At 46.0% G+C, this 17,439-nt stretch overlaps 1 protein-coding gene across 3 annotated transcripts in view; it reads right to left on the bottom strand.

Annotated features, from left to right (window-relative positions):
- YIPF1 (Yip1 domain family member 1) overlaps window positions 1-16,649 on the bottom strand; it is a 54,648-nt gene extending 37,999 nt beyond the window's left edge. For 2 of the 3 annotated variants that reach the window (XR_014808235.1, XM_005665413.4), the window contains exons 1-6: window positions 16,549-16,649; window positions 16,179-16,262; window positions 15,711-15,790; window positions 10,181-10,344; window positions 7,368-7,448; window positions 6,207-6,294 (exon numbers count right to left, since the gene is read on the bottom strand). Coding sequence is in view for 2 of the 3 variants with exons in the window: in XM_005665413.4 (XP_005665470.2) it covers window positions 6,207-6,294; window positions 7,368-7,448; window positions 10,181-10,344; window positions 15,711-15,741 (364 nt within the window). In the remaining variant the exon portion in view is untranslated. The remainder of the gene's footprint in view (window positions 1-6,206; window positions 6,295-7,367; window positions 7,449-10,180; window positions 10,345-15,710; window positions 15,791-16,178; window positions 16,263-16,548) is intronic. The other variant, XM_003356459.5, reaches the window with a different exon arrangement.
- Window positions 16,650-17,439: the final 790 nt, after the last annotated feature.

Below are 17,439 nucleotides of genomic sequence, written 5' to 3'. Positions count from 1 at the left end.
GAATTATTCTGAGTGCCTAGCACATAAAAGATGGAACAACAACCAACAATAATTTAAAAATCCCCCTGGAGTACCCATTGCGGCTCAGTGGAAACGCATCTGACTAGCATCCATGAGGACGCAGGTTCAATCCCTGGCCTTGCTCAGTGGTTAAGGACCCGGCGTTGCTGTGAGCTGTGGTATAGGTTGCAGATGCGGGTTGGATCCCGAGTTGCTATGGCTGTGGTGTAGGCCGGCAGCTGTAGCTCTGATTTGATTCGACCCCTATCTTGGGAACCTCCATATGCCATGGGTGCGGCCCTAAGAAGACCAAAAAAAATAAATAAAAATCAAAATCCCCCAAAGGTTTGTTCAACAAATGAGTAACACTGACCATGTGTTTTCGGTGGGCTAAGATCATCAAAATGCGTGACCACAAGGGGCCAAAATATTCCATCGCTCGTAACTAGAAAGTTGAGATGACTGGATCCTGTCAGCAGTTACTTACTAAATTCCCACCTCCCAGGCCTGCCCTCTCTCTTGCCATTTCCTGCCAAGTTCCTACCATAATCTAATGGGGGAGGAGGAAGCATTGAGTTTTTAGTGTGCATTTCTTTTTCCTTTTTCGGCTGCACCCACAGCATTTGGAAATTTCTAGGCCAGAGAGCGAATTTAAGCTGCACCTGTGACCCACACCCTGGATGCGGCAGCACCAGATCCTCAACCCACTGCTCCAGGTGGGGAATTGAACCGGCAATGCCACAGACACAAGCAGCACCATTAACCCACTGCGCCACAGTGGGAACTCCTGCATTTTTGTATTTTGAAATATTTCTAACACACAGAAAAGCCCAAAGAGGAGTTCCTGTCGTGGCACGGAGGAAACGAATCCGACTAGGAACCATGAGGTTGCGGGTTTGATCCCTGGCCTCGCTCAGTGGATTAAGGATCTGGCATTGCCGTGAGCTGTGGTGTAGGTTGCAGACACAGCTCAGATCCGGCAGCTGTAGCTCCAACTTGACCCCTAGCCTGGGAACCTCCATATGCCGTGGGTGCAGCCCTAAAAAGCCAAAAGACACACATACACACACACGCACACGCAAAGAAAAAAAAAAGAAAAGCCCAAAGAATGATAAAACAAACATTGGTATGCACCATGCCGCTTTTTCAAATCTTCCTAGTGCTGTCATATTATTCCTAACCTTCTACAACATGTTTTTCCATTGACCATTGATCTGAGACTTATCCACCTGGATGCTTATAGACCACAAGCATTTAAAACCCTACAGAATTCTGTATATGAACAAATCACAGTTGACATATCCATTCTCCTGCTGATGAATACTTGGGTAGTTTCTAAATGTTTATTATTATAAGCAATGCTGTGGCAACGAATAATAATATTCCTCTATATGTCTTTCTGTATATATGTGAGTTTCTCTAAGAACACTTATCTAGGAGCAGAACCACGAAGTTTTAGGGTCCAAACATCTTCAAACTGCTCCAATTTGTGTATCAGTTACATATCCATCCACATTATGCAAAAGTTCCCACTGCTCCACATCCTTGGCAACATTGGGCATCAATGGTTTTTCAGATTTGGAGCTGTGGCGTGCAATAGCTTGATGTGGGAACTCAAGTCCCAGACCAGGGACTGAACCCAGGCAGCAGCGGTAAAAGCACCAAATCTTAACCACTAGACCACCAGGGAATGCCTAGTATCAGTGTTTAAGAAAAGCTGACTTAGAGTATATCACTCCTCTGTTCAAACCCTCCAGTGGCTTCTTCTTCAAACAAAAGCCAGTCTTTCCCTGACTTCCAAGACCCTGCATGATGTGCCCCTTCACCCTGTCCCCCTGACCTCACCTTCTAGATGCCCTTGTTCACTCCGGCTCGGTCACACTGGTCTCTTCGCTGTCCTTTGAGCAGGTTCCTGCCTCAGGGCCTCTGCACGTGCTGAGCTGTTTGGAATGCTCTTCCAAGAGAGGGCTCCCCACGTTGCTCCTTCAGGGAGTCACTCAACATTCGCCTTTTAAATTTCAAACCCACCCACCTACACATTGACTCTTTCTTCTCTGCTTTTAAATTTTCTCTTTAGCATTATCACTAGCACACCATATATACTACCCATTTTCTTTGTCTATTGTTAAACTCAGACTATAAACTGCCTCGGGGCAGGGATTTTTGTCTATTTACTGTTGCCTCTCCACTTCCTAAAAGAGTAAGTGCTCCATGTTTGTTGCATTAATTAAATGAATGAAGACAAGCCAACTTGTCTAGGTTTACTATGACGTTTTAGTTTTTATTTCCCTGATTGCAGGTGGGGCTAAGCATATTTTCATGTATTTATTGGCCATTTGGGTTTCCTTTTCTGTGAATTGCTCATGTTTCCCTAGAACTTATAATTGGTTTTATTTTATTTTATTTTTTGCTTTTTAGGGCCACACCTGTGGCATATGGAGGTTCCCAGGTTAGGGGTCAAATCGGGGCTGCAGCTGTCAGCCTACGCCACCGTCACAGCAACACGGGATCTGAGCCACATCTGCGACCTACACCACAGCTCACAGCCTTGCCGGATCCTAACCCACTGAGTAAGGCCAAGGATCGAACCTGTGTCCTCATGGATACTAGTAGGATTCATTACCGCTGAGCCACAACAGGAACTCCTGGTTTTATTCTTAACATCAGTAGGCACCTTACCTGTATTCTTGCTTTTCATCCTTTGTGGGTTATCCGCATTGAAATATTATCTCTGGTCTATGGGGGTTTTTCGGTTTGTGTTTTGTTTTTACTTTGCTTATGGTTTATTTTGTGCTGTAGAAATTTAAAATGTTAGTTTTAACATCGTCCAATTCATTAATCTCTCCCTCAGATTCTGCAGTCTGGCTCTTCTGTCATCTCATTCCCGACCGCCTTTCCCCAACCAGCCCCGCAAGGCCCAGGCCCCTCTGCTAGAAAACACTCCTCTGATGTTAGGCCTTCTTTTAGCCCTATGCTTATGCGCTCATGAGGCTAATAGTGTCATGGAAAGAAGAAAGCCCAGGGTTCAAACCCTGACCTTGTCATGAGAGACAGCCTAACACAGCGACGAAGAGTATGGATCAGAAGCTGAGGTGCTGATTGGAATACCGAGCTCCACCACTCATCAGCTGTGTGATCTTAGGCTTGTGGCTTGACTTCGTGGGACTTGGGATCCTCAGGGGATAGTAACAGCACCTATCTCATAAAGCTGGGGTTGTTATGAGGATTCCATGAGCTAGTGCAGTGTTCCCTAAGAACAGTGTCTGGCACATAACAAGCATACCTTGTGTGTTTGCTATTATTGCTATGGTTATTGCGAACTCTATGGGCAAACTCACGACGGGCAAACTATCCTCCCCAAACCTTAGGTTTTCTCTTTGGTAAGATAAGGCTACCTTGGAGAGCGAGAAATAAAACGGTGTAGCATAGCAAAACAGTGCTGAGCTCCACGTGTGGCTCCCGTTAGGTGCTCAGCAGACACTGGTTCCCTCTCTCCTTTCTTCTTCGGGGTAGAGATCACGACTTTATCTTTGAATCCTCAGCCTCTAGCACACAACGGAGGACTCAAAACTTGTTTGAGCATCTATTCTGTGCTAAGGCTTCTGCCAGGCACTGAGGATTCCTCAAACACAAAGCCTACTTCTCAAGAAGTTCTCAAGCTCGAAGTAAGAATGAATTAGAGAGCTAAAAAGAGACCCAGCCTTGGCAGCCTTTAGTTGAGAGGCATGGGCCAAGGCAGTGGTTTTCACATCATGTCGCTGGAGCTCCAGGAATTCCAAACGACACCTGGATGGAACTTCTGGTAATGTCCTTGAGAGAGGCACCTAAGCGGAGGGAAGACTTTCCTCAACCTCCACCAGAGCAGTTCCCCTTTTATTAGTTTAGACATTGGATATCCAGGACATTTGATGAAAAGGTTCTGCAGCTTAAAAACACCAGGCTAATAGAATAAATAGGGCCTTTATAGAACACTAAACTGGGTGCTAGTTCTACTTTTACATTTTAATTGAGGCATAGGTGACTTACAATATTGTATGTTTCCAGTGTGCAACACAGTGTTCACAATTTTTAAAGATTATATTCCATTTATATTATTGTAAATATTATCAATATTCCTTGTGCTGCATATCATATCCTTATAGCAGATTTAATTTATTTTAATTTACTTTTTATTTTTTGCTTTTTTAGGGCCACACCAGTGAGAGTTGGAAGTTCCCAGGCTAGGGGATGAATTGGAGCTGCAGCTGCCAGGCTATGCCAGAGCCACAGCAACACAGGATCTGAGCTGTGTCTGCGGCCTACACCACAGCCCACAGCAATGCCGGATCCCCAACCCACCGATCGAGGCCAGGGATTAAACCCATGTTCTCATGGATACTAGTCGGAATCGTTTCCAATGCACCACAATGGGAACTTCTAGCTTTATTTATATAAAAAAAGTGTTTATATAAAAAAAAGTTTTCTAGGAGTTCCCTTCGTGGTTTATCGGTTAACAAACCCGACTGGGATCCATGAGGATGCGGGTTTGATCCCTGGTCTCGCTCAGTGGGTTAAGGATCTGGCGTTGCCATGAGCTGTGAGTAGATCATAGGTGTGGTAGGTGGGCTCGGATCCCATGTTGCCGTGGCTGTGGTGTAGACCGGCAGCTATAACTCCGATTTGACTCCTCGCCTGGGAATTTCCATATGCCATGGATGTGGCCCTTAAAAAAAAAAAAGTTTTTTATATAAAAAAGTTGTATTTGTATAAAACTTTATTTTAGGTAGTTTGTACCTCTTAATCCCTTGTCCCTATTTGGGCTCCACCCTCCCTTTCCTCTCCCCACTGGTAGCCACTAGTTTGTTCTATTTGTGAGTCTATTTCTTTTCTGTTACACTCACTAGTTTGTTTTGGTTTTTAGATTCCACATATAAGTAATATTGCACAGCATTTGTCTTTCTCTGTCTGACATATTTCACCAAGCAAAACACCCTCCAGGTTCATCCACATTATTGCAACTGGGTGTTCTAGCTTTTTAGTGACAACTCCCAGCATCAGTCTCCTCGCATGGCAGACAAGGATAATAACAGCACTTGATATCTAGCCTTGCTGAAAGGGTTAAAGAGCTTATGTCACGAGTGGCGCCCAAAAATCCTCTTGAATTCCCTTTCCTCCTATAAACAACAAGTACAATTACTCCAATACTTTATGTTCAGGATTGAGTCCATATATTACTGAACCCCAGTGAGTATTAGCTTCCTCATTTGAAAAATGGGAATAATAAACAGCTACGCCAAAGCTTGTTGCAGGAATTAAATGGGCCCGTGTACACCAAGTCTTCTGCAAAACTCCTGCACCCAGAAGCACTCAGAGCCACCTCGTCTCTCTCCCTCAAACACACAGGCCACCATGGTTGCAGCCCCTTCCCTCCAGAGCACCCGGTAGACCTCTGACCCTTTCTCCAAGAGCAGGGAGGTTGGATAGACAGTTATCCCCTGGCCCGTCCTCCTCCAGCCGTTCTCGGGGAAGCCAGCCTGTCTGAGGACAGAGCCTGAGCTTAGCACACCAATGAGTAAGGGTGAAAGTACCTTCTCCACACTCACCCCCACCACCAAACCCTCTAAAATTAAAATTAATAGGGGTTCCTTGGTGGAGCAGGAGGTTAAGGATCTGGTGTTGTCACTGCTCTGGCTCAGGTTCACTGTTATGGTGCAGGTTTGATCCCTGGCCTGGAAACGTCTGCATGCCATGTGTCTGGCCCAAAAAAAAAAAAGTGTCTTTAAAAAATATCTGGACTTCCCTGGTGGTGTGGTGGATTAAGGACCTGGCGTCATTGCTGTGGCTTGGGCTACAGCTGTGGCCCGGGTTCAATCCCTGGCCCGGGAACTTCTCCATGCCATAGGCATGGTCAAAAAATGAAAAATAAATAATAAAATAAAATAAAATAATCTCTTCTTATACAAAGTGACTTCATTTGTCTCCAGTTTGTAATGTCATGTGAAGACTTCCAAAGGACATTATGTTACTTGTCATCAGGGCATTAATATAACATATAATTGCATCTGCTCCCCAAATTCAGTAGCAGGACTGCTACTGAAGCTCAGAAGGGTCCAACAAAATGCCACACGCCCCGCCAGCAGTGCACTTCACCAGCTTTCCAGGCAAACCACACACTCACCTGAGTTGAGCTGGTACAGGGAAAAGAATCAGAATGGCACTACACATACCATAGAGATCTGGATTGCTGCGGATATATAACCTCACAAAGTTTTTTCCTGGTATTGGTAGAAGAGACCCTTTTATTCTGTCAAAGACCTGGAAAAGACCACAGCACTAAGTTTACTCAAGATTTTTTTCTTGAAGTTTAATAGGTTTCCTGCAAAATTTAAAGTCAATTAATAAAGCTTTTTTTTTTTTTTTTTTTTGGTCTTTTTGTCTTTTGTCTTTTGTTGTTGTTGTTGTTGTTGCTATCTCTTGAGCCACTTCCGCGGCATATGGAGGTTCCCAGGCTAGGGGTTGAATTGGAGCTGTAGCCACCAGCCTACGCCACAGCCACAGCAACGTGGGATCCGAGCCGCGTCTGCAACCTACACCACAGCTCACGGCAACGCCGGATCCTTAACCCACTGAGCAAGGACAGGGACCGAACCCGCAACCTCATGGTTCCTAGTTGGATTCGTTAACCACTGCGCCACGACAGGAACTCCAATAAAGCTTTTAACATTTATTTCGTATCTTTATTTTTTCATTTAGTATTTTCTTTTTTTTTTTTTTTTTTTGTCTTTTTCTATTTCTTGGGCCGCTCCCACGGCATATGGAGGTCCCCAGGCTAGGGGTCTAATCGAAGCTGTAGCCGCCGGCCTACACCAGAGCCACAGCAACGCGGGATCCGAGCCGAGTCTGCAACCTACACCACAGCTCACAGCAACGCCGGATCCTTAACCCACTGAGCAAGGACAGGGACCGAACCCGCAACCTCATGGTTCCTAGTCGGATTCGTTAACCACTGTGCCACGACAGGAACTCCCATTTAGTATTTTGAAATGCTAATAACCCTTTACTTTTTTTTTTTTTTTTTTGGCTGCCCCATGGCATATGGAGTTCCTGTGCCAGGGAATCAGATCTGAGCCGCAGTTGCAACCTAAGCCACAGCTGCAGCAATGCCAGATGGATCCTTAGCCCCCTGTGCCCGGCTGGGGATCAAACCTGCATCCCAGCACTCCCAAGAGGCCACCAATCCCATTGCACCACAGAGGGAACTCCAATAACCCTTTACTTTTGAAGACCATACCTGGTACACAAAACCCTTCACATTACTTGACTCATGAACCATAGAAGAAATAAGTTTCTGTTACAAGTCAAAGGAAATATGAAATTGGTTTACAAACCTGGTAAGTGTCTACATCAAAGAATGTTTGATAGTACTCAAATGTCCAGAAGGGGGAGCTTTTCTTCTGTCCAGCAAGTAACTGTCGGGGGTAAAATAAAACATAATGAACCCAGGAGTAACTTCCTTATTCTAGCTACCCAGAGAGAGGACGGGTTTAATGCAAAATCAAAATGTATGAAAGACCAAACTCTTCTGAATTCATCAATCAACTCTGACACAGCCATGCCCAATTCCCAACCTGACATAAAACAAGCACTGATTTTTGTTTTTGTTTTCCTGGCTACACCTGCAGCATGAGGAAGCTCCTCCCCTGCCAGTAACTGAACCTGCACCACAGCAGGGACAACCCTGGAGCCTTAACCGGCTAGGCCACCAGGCAAGTCCAAGCATTGCTTTTTTTTAAATTACAGTGTGTTGATTTATAATGTTGTACCAATTTCTACTGTACAGCAAAGGGATTCTGTCATGTATATATGAATGTGTGCAGATAGATAGATATAGATGTACATTCTTTTTTTTTTTTTAATTTTTCATCACGGTCTATCCCAGGTGATTGGACATAGTTCCCTGTACTATATAGTAGGATCTTGCTGTCTCTCCTCCACTCTAAATGTAATAGTTTGACTCTATTATCCCCAAACTCCCAGTCCATCCCACCCCCCGACCCCCCTCACGTCTTGGCAACAACAAATCTGTTCTCCAACAAGCAGTGGTTTTGAAGTCACACCAAAAGGTTCAAATCCTGGCCCCTCCACTAGGGGGTGACTTCATCAAATCACTAGACATCTTTTTTTTTTTTTTTTGTCTTTGTCTTTTTAGGGCCGAATCTGCAGCATATGGAGGTTCCCAGCCTAGGGGATGAATCTGACCTGTAGCCGTGGGCCTACACCACAGCTCCCGGCAACACCAGATCCTTAACCCACTGAGTGAGCCCAGGGATTGAACCTGCAACCTCATGGTTCCTAGTTGGATTTGTTTCCGCTGCACCACGACGGGAACTCCTAGACTTATCTCAGTCTTTCTTATCCAAAAATTACAGCTAGGAGTTCCCCTCATGGCTCAGCGGAAATGAATCTAACTAGTGTCCATGAGGAGGCAGGTTCGATCCCTAACCTCACTCAGTGGGTTTTTTTTTTTTTTTTTTGGCCATGCCCTCTGCATGTGGAAGATCCTGGGCCAGGGACTGAACCTGCACCACAGCAGTGATTTGAGCTGCGGCTGTTGACAATGCCAGATCTTTAACCTACTGCACCACAAAGGAACTCCGAATTTGGCATAAACTTTGGTGGTTATTTTGATATTTCACGCAGTTCCACGAAGAACACCTGGCACCCTACTATTTCCTGAGCCTGTGAACACCCTGCTATAAACTGAGTCCTCCTCTAGTGAATCACAACCATGATCCATTTATAAAATATTGCTAGAAATACTATTTTTCTAGAACACACCCACAGGGTACATGGAAGGAAATCTTTGCAATCAAAAAGAGCTCTGAAAAATTTTAAAGAAAGAAAGAAAGAGCTTTGAGACTCCAAATTCAACCTGATGCAGAAACCTAGAAATCTCCAAAGGTTCCTCCCTCTTTCTCTCTCATCCCTTTTCCACCAAGTCCTACTGATCCCACCCCCTGAACATCTGTGTTCCGTTCTAGTTGCAGCCACTTCAGCAGTCTCCTACCTGGTCTTCTGGCCTCCAGTCCATCTCCCACCCATTTACACTCCACAGGCCACTGTATCTTAAATATCTTTAAACATATCTGGTCATGTTGTTTGAAAGCTTTCAGTGGTTCCCAAGAGATTTTAGAATACAATTCATACTCACTGGGCTGAGTCCTTGCCTGTCTGTGAGCCTCATCTCCTGTCTTGGACATCGTGCTCCCAGTGTACATGAAGATGGGAGATGCCCTGTTCTGCACCAGGCTGTTTTATGCTCCTGCAACGTCACCAAAACTGTTCCTTTTGCCTTGATCACCTGTTCCCACCTTCTTCCCCAGTTATCTCCTTTTCTTTCATCAAGATTCAATTGGTTTTTGGTCTTTTTTAGGGCCGCACTCAAGGCATACGGAGGTTCCCAGGTGAGGGGTCGAATCGGAGCTGTAGCCGCTGGCCTACGACACAGCCACAGCAATGCCAGATCTGAGCTGTGTCTGCCACCTACACCACAGCTCATGGCAATGCTGGATCCTTAACCCACTGAGTGAGGCCAAGGATCAAATCTGTGTCCTCATGGGTACTAGTCAGATTCGTTTCCACTGAGCCACGATGGGAACTCCTCATCAAGATTCAATTTAAGGGAGTTCCCTTTGTGGCTCAGCAAGTTAAGAATCTGACTAGTATCCATGAGGATGCAGGTTCGATCCCCAGCCTCGCTCAGTGGGTTAAGGATCCAGTGTTGCCATGAGCTGTGGTGCAGGTTGAAGACGCAGGTCGGATCTGGCATTGCTATGGCTATGGTGTAGGCCAGCAGCTACAGCTCCAATTGGACCCCTAGCCTAGGAACTTCCATATGCTGCACTTGAGGCGCAAAAAAAAAAAAAAAAAAGCCAAAAAACCCCCAAAAGATTCAATTTGAGTGCTACTATCTCCAGGCAGCCTTCCGTAAACACTTCTCTCTGCTCCCACAACCCCATGGGCAACAATGGTCTATTTGCTTGTCTGTTTCTCCCCCAAGGCAGAGGGCACACACATGATCTACCTTTGTGTGGCCACTGCTTGGCACCTTGACCTGGCACACAGGACACAGTGAATAAATGTACGAATGAGGTTTTTTAAAAAGTTAAAAGAAAAAAACATTTCAAAGACAAGTTCAAACCTCAGTTTTGTCCGAGTCATCATTTCCTAGTAGTTCATCATCCTCTTCTCTCCCTGAGCCTCTTGAGGGTCCTGACTGATGTTTGGGGGTTTCACCAGGATCCTCAATGCTGATCGTGGTGGCATCTGGGTTTGCTGCTAGAGAAGTGGCTGAATCAGCAAATTCTGAAATCAATTAGAGCACAAGGGTATCAGAGACCTCATCCACACTGTAAATGCTGCACTTGGCACCTGAAGACAAACTGCTACAACCTCAGCTTTGCTATAGACCCTTTCTGAGACAAACGACAAAAGGCTCAGAAAGAAAACCTCATCTAGAAATCAAGCTGACAGAGAAAAACGATTATGAAGAAGAGAATTTGAAGTCAGACCTGAATTTTAGTCCTGGCTCAGATACCTACTAAATATTTGAACCTGAGTAAGGAACTTAACATCTATTAGCTTCAGTGTTCTCATCTATACAATGGGGAGAATAATATTTATTTTAAAGAATTTGGGAAAGGTATGAATAGTACCTAAGGCAAGACCTTGGCTGAATGCCTGGCTCAGAGCAAGTAACCAATCTAACCCTCTCTTCTTTGATTCAAGCTCAAACAGAAGTAATGAAAGTTATTTTTTCCAGTGAGTTCTATCTAATCACTACAGAAAATACGGGGACAAAAATGAAAGCAGAAATCACAGAATAAAAATCGCTCTTAATCTCAACCAAATAAAGGCAAACACTATTAACTTTAGTACATTTCCTCTTGTCTATACAGTAGATTCATGCCAGTGATGATCATTCATTCAACAAATATTTACTGCCAGCCTACCATGTGCCAAGGACTGACTTAGAATGTGACAGTACCATGTAGACCATTTTGTATCCTGCTCCTTCTACGGATTATACAAAAATGAGTTTTTCTTATGGTACCAGTCTTCACAGTGGTCTTCTCGGGGGTCACGTAATAGTCTATCAGCTGGAGGCGGGAAGAGCAGAGACTCTACTCGGTTAACACAGTGATCCCACTGTTACTGGATGTTCCGGGTGTTTCCCACTTTTTCATTCGTGTAAATAACACTATATGGAGGGTCTGTGTAAAGAAAGCTTTTTGGGCAGTTCTCGTCCTGGCGCAGCAGAAACGAATCGGATTAGGAACCATGAGGTTGCGGGTTCCATCCCTGGCCTCACTCAGCGGGTTAAGGATCCGGCATTGCCAGGAGCTGTGGTGTAGGTCGCAGACACGGCTTGGATCCCACGTTGCTGTGGCTGTGGTGTAGGCCTGTGGCTACAGTTCCAGTTAGATCCCTAGCCTGGGAACCTCCATATACCGCGAGTGCAGCCCTCAAAAGACAAAAACACAAAAAAAGAGAAAGCTTTTGGGGTTACTGCCTTGGTGTGAACACTATCAGTTTGATCACGGGGTCAAAGCATGTAAACCAATTTTTTTTTTTTTTTGTCTTTTTAGGGCCACACCCATGGCATATGCACTTTCCCAGGCTAGGGGTCTAATCAGAGCTACAGCTGCCAGCCTACACCACAGCCACAGCAACACGGGATCTGAGCCATGTCTGTGACCTACACCACAGCTCATGGCAACGCCGGATCCTTAACCTACTGAGTGAGGCCAGGGATCAAACCCACAACCTCATGGTTCCTAGCCAGATTTATTTCGGCTGTGCCACGATAGGAACTCCGAGATGGTCCTTTGTTTAAGATAATACTCCATGACCTTGGGCAAATCACTCCCTATCTACCTCTGTTTCTGTTTCTTCAACTGTACAACGTAGATAATACTTAACTCACAGAGAGAGTTTGAGGATGAAGTGAGATAATAATAAATATTGTTGGGGTTCCCATTGTGGCACAGTGGAAACAAATCTGACTAGTAACTATGAGGTTGCAGGTTCAATCCCTGGCCTCACTCATTGGGTTAAGAATCCAGCGCTGCCGTGACCTGGGATGCAGGTCGTAGATGCGGCTCAGATCCTGCATTGCTGTGGCTGTGGCTGTGGTATAGGCTAACAGCTAGAGCTCTGATTTGACCCCTAGCCTGGGAACCTCCATATGCTGGGGGTGCGGCCCTAAAAAGCGAAAAAAAAAAAAAAAAAATTATAGCTATCATTTATTGGCTAAACAGGATGCTAACTTTTAAAAAGATGGGTATAACTTTGTTGGCGGGAATCAGACCAAGGCAGATATATTTAAGTCACATATGTGTATGTGTGTGTGTATGTATTTGGCCACCCCGTGGCATATGGAGGTCCCTAGGCCAGGGACAATCTGAGCCACAGCTGGGAATGGCAGCACTGGATCCTTAACCCACTGCACTAGGCCAGGGATTGAACCCATATCCCTGTTGCTGCAGAGGCACCATCGATCCTGTTGCACCACAGCAGGCACTCCAAGTCTCCTATTTAATTTTTTTTAAACTCTCAAAATTTTTATGTTGATTACATGTAGTATAAGTCATATTTTTTAAATAGCAGTTTACAAGGGGCGGGGGAGGGGGAAAGACATGCCAGAAGGAGGCGCGGGGGGTGTCATGTCAGAGGGACCAAGTCCAAAGAGGTTCAATGGAGGCTGATCACTCATATGTTGATGGGATTAGGAAAGGCTACTTGAGAAAGTGCCAACAAGAAGCCCAGCCAGAAGTGGTTAGGGAGGGTATCTCATGCAAAGGGTATGGGATGAGCAAGAGCCAGAAGATGAAGACTGTCCTGCGTCTGAAGAGCAGCACGTGGCGTGGTGTGATCTGAGTAGAGGTGGTATGTACCTCACATGTGATGACTATTCACACGTGCTGCTCTGCAGCAGTTATGTTTGTCCATCTCAGCTCCTTGAGGACAAGACGGGTGTGTGTCTTATTTCTGCGACCGACCCCATCTGCTTCTACATCCCATGCTGTGTTTTGCCTCTGTGCCTCATCTGACCCAACCTCTTCCACCTGAAGGGTCCTGATCTCCACTTTTTCAATGAATGCCACCCCTCGTTCTCGGAGAGGCCTTCTGTGACCCCCACGGCATCCTGGTTCTCTCTAGAGAGCAAAGTCTTTAACATGGTTTATAAAGTCCTGTGTGATGTGGCCCCTGCCTGCTCAAACCTCACCTTGTGCCAACTTTGCCTACCGTCTGTGCTCTGGGATGTTGGTCCGCTTTCAATTTCTTGAAGAAAAACGAAACAAACTTCCCCCCTCCCCAGGCACTCTGCGCGCACTGTTCCTGACACCTGAACTGCCTGGCACGGTGCTCCCAGACAGGGTGACCAAGGAGGGCCTCTGGAATGAAGTGAGACTTGAACAGAGAAAAGGAACAAATCCTGTGGAAGAACAAATCTGGAGGAAGAATGTCCCAAACAGAAGGAGGGCACCAAAGCCCTGAGCCATCAGTGTACCTGGCGTCTATGAGGGACAGTGACGAGGCCCATGGGGGTAAGAAGGGAGGAAGGGCTAGCGTGTCAGGAGGTGAAGTCAGAGGCAGTGGAGGGCTGGATCACGTTGGGCCTCCTGAGCACAGAAGGGTCTTGGCCTTTCACCCCTTGTGAGATGGGAGCCACTGAAAGGTTCTGAAGGAATGACACAGGCTGACTTTCTGGCTGCAAAATACACACTGTAGGGAAGCATGGGGGGCTGCAGGGAGACCAGAAGGAAGGTAAGGGCTATTTGTAACCCAGATAAGCAAGGATGGTGACCTTGAGCATGGTGGGTGAGTGGCAGAGCTGGTGAGAAGGAGTCAGATGCCAGATATGTTTTGGAGATGGAGCTGACCTTATCTGCTGGTGAAGTAAATTTCTCTTTAAACACCATATCTCGGAGTTCCCGTCATGGCTCAGTGGTCAATGAATCTGACTAGGAACCATGAGGTTGCGGGTTTGATCCCTGGCCTCACTCAGTAGGTTAAGGATCCAGTGTTGCCCTGAGCTGTGGTGTAGATCACAGATGCAGCTCGGATCCTGAGTTGCTCTGGCTGTGGCGTAGGCCAGCAGCAGCAGTGCCAATTAGACCCCTAGCCTGGGAACCTCCAAATGCTGTGGGTGCAGCCCTAGAAAAGACAAAAAGACAAAATAAATAAATAAATAAATAAACACCATATCTCTTCCTTAGACAGTAGTAAGACAACACAGTCTGTGGCGCCTGGGTTCAAACTCTGCTTTACCATTTACTATAATTGTTAGGCAAATGACTTAATTTTTCTCAGCCTCAGTTTCCTCATTGGTAAGATAGGGAGAATCAAATAACTGTTTCATAAAGTTGACATAAGGATTAAATAAGTTCCTATTTATAAAGCACTTAGAACAGCACCCGCCATTCAGGAAATACCACGCAAGTGTCTACAGGACAAGTGAGCATTCCTCCATCCCTAGCCTAAGTCAGGCTCTGGGTTATGAGTTAGGAACTTTTCGTGCAGTTCTTTCATAGTTTGCAGATATACATTTTTTTCGTCTTTTGTCTTTTTGAGGACCACACCCATGGCATATGGAGGTTCCAGGTTAGGGGTCTAATCGGAGCTGTAGCTGCCAGCCTACCCCAGAGCCACAGCCATGCTGGATCTGAGCTGTGTCTGCGACCTATATCACAGCTCATGGCAATGCTGGATCCTTAACCCACTGAGCAAGGCCAGGGATTGAACCTGAAACCTCATGGTTCCTAAATGGATTTGTTTCTGCTGCGCCATGACAGGAACTTCTGTAGATATATATTTAAATGATCATTTCACAAATGAATGTTTCCCTCACTAGACTGAGAGCTTCACAAGGGAAAAAACTGACTGTTCACTCTTCTACCCTGATAACTAGAACAGCTGGTTCATGGTCACACTCATGAGATATTTACGGATTCAGTGAAGGAATGATCTAATTGTACTGCATCCTAATTATCTTTTTACACTTTCTACCTACCTCAACAGTGTAAAACTCCTCTCCTTTATCTTTTCTTTTTTTTTTTGCCTTTTCTAGGGCCGCTCCTGCGGCATATGGAGGTTCCCAAGCTAGGGGTCTAATCAGAGCTGTAGCCACCGGCCTACACCACAGCCACAGCAACACGGGATCCAGGCCATGTCTGTGACCTACACCACAGCTCACGGCAACGCTGGATCCTTAACCCACTGAGAAAGGCCAGGGATCAAACCTGCAACCTCAAGGTTCCTAGTCAGATTCGTTAACCACTGAGCCACAACAGGAACTCCCTCCTTTATCTTTTTATCTCCTGTATCTAGTAGACTTCTAATCACAAACTAGATGCTCAATAAATGTGTGTTAAAGCAGAAACTTTATAAACATTTTCTGTAATCACTGCACTAAATTTATGATGTTACCAATCTGAAGGGCTATTTGGAAAAAAAAAAAAAAAAAAAAACAGCTGGTGTGGACAAACAGAATAACTCAACTGTGGCAAACATTCTTTCATCAAGATGTCTAAAATAAAAAAAATGTTTTAATTAAAAAAAAAGATGTCTAAAATAATCCTTAACATATGCGCCAATATAGCAACGGAAATCCGTTGCTGTGACTGCGGAAATACTGATCATAAAAGGTGGGCACCCAACTGATGTACCTTCAAACTGCAAGTCATCTACAGCTGCCATTCAGCCAATGGGTCTTCTCCCAATTAGTGGGAAGAAAATTTGTGGATGTCTAAAAAGGAAAAATATATACACTTCATAGGATATCACAATAAAGTACCTGCAAACAAACCTTTTTTTCAGTGGTAGAAATGGTATTGCTTTCCCTAGATTCTTTTATCAGTGGGATTTGATAGGTTTAGATAAAGAAAACCATTTAGCATCAGAAACTATTTAAACTGTTGTAAAGAAACTAACTCGGGGGAGAGGGAACGGGGATCAATTGGTTCCATCCATTCTCACTTCCAGTATGGGTCTTTTAAGGGCCAGGTGCAGCCTGGAGATGGAAGGATAAAGAAGGGGAAGCTGGGGTTTGAGAGCGGCCCTATGAAGGCAGTAAACAGCAAAGGCAGTTCCGCCTAGCCAGTGGTTAAAGGCACAGGCTCTGGAGTCAGACAGACCTGGGTTTCATTCTCAATTCTGCTGCTTCTCGCTGTTCGACTGCGGGCTTCTGGCGGGGGGCGGGGATGCCTCAGTTTCCTCATCTGTAAAATGGGTTCACAATCGTACCTACTCACACGGTGTTGGGTACCATTAAATGAGACAGTGAGTGTAAGGCGCTTAGTGCACAGCCAAGCAATTAGTAGGCGCTGGAGTGATGGGGACCCTGCAGCCTGGGGTGCCCTGAGCCCAGGGTGGTCTGGAAAAGGGCTGCCCAGGAAGCAGAGGCAGTGTTTTAGGAGGAGGAGCTAGGCCGCAGCGACCCTGAGCAGACTGGAGATCCCAGGCCCCCTCGGTTCCGGGACGGCCCCGCACACCCCGCGGCCTCACCTCGGGGAGGGGGGCTCGACGCCCAGCGGGTCCCGGGAAGCCTCCGGCCTCAGATTCACGCTCAGGTCCTGGTCCCGCCGAGTGGCCGGAAACCGGAGATCCGGGGGGCAGAACTTCTCTGCCTCCTCCGGGCAGAGCCCCGCCTCCTTAAAGAGACAGCAGCTCCGGGGGACGCTGCTTCCGGAGACCTCAGCGGGCAGCAGCATCCAGAGCTCGCTCCCTCCGCCACCCCTCCGAACCGCGAGGCTCGGGCTCTTAAAGAGACCCGGGTAAAGCCAAGGGGCTGTCACGCGAGAGTGAAGGAAAAATTACATTTAGCGGGGTATCTCTATTAACAGACAACCTCCTGCCCTGGATCACTCATTCACAGACATTTACGGGGTCTGCCACAGTTCGACTCGCTCCGGGGGCGGAGCAGAGAAATCTCTGGAGAGTGGGGTTTACTTTATGTTTGTTTTATCCTCTTTTTTAGTGAAATTTAAAATAGCTTAAGGAGTTCCCCGTTGTGGTGCAGCAGAAACGAATCTGACTAGGAACCATGAGTTGGAGGGTTCCATCGCTGGGCTAAGGATCAGACGTTTCTGGGAGCTGTGGCCTAGGCCCGCAGCTGTGGCTCCCATTCCACCCCTGGCCTGGAACTTCCATATGCCATCGGCGCGGCCTAAAACAAAAAACAAGAAACAAAAACGCATAAGGAAAGACGATGGCGAAAAATAAAAAAAAAGTCTTCAATCCCCCCATTGTTTTTTTGGCCATAAAATTTAACCAGTGAGTAAGAGTCATTACTTTCTGAGTTTGAGAATGAGTGAGCCAGGGCAGGAGGTTGTCTGTTAATAGAGATACCCGGCTAAATGTAATTTTTCCTTCACTCCTACGTGACAGAGCCTCTTG

This window comes from Sus scrofa, chromosome 6, assembly GCF_054392235.1.
Source record: "Sus scrofa isolate SSC_HxYL_T2T_F1_AM1 chromosome 6, Sscrofa_HxYL_maternal_Yorkshire_Landrace_v2.0, whole genome shotgun sequence".
In the NCBI taxonomy this organism is placed as follows: domain Eukaryota; kingdom Metazoa; phylum Chordata; class Mammalia; order Artiodactyla; family Suidae; genus Sus; species Sus scrofa.
Note: the sequence above shows the minus strand (reverse complement) of the source record. Positions and strands in the feature narration are given on the sequence as shown.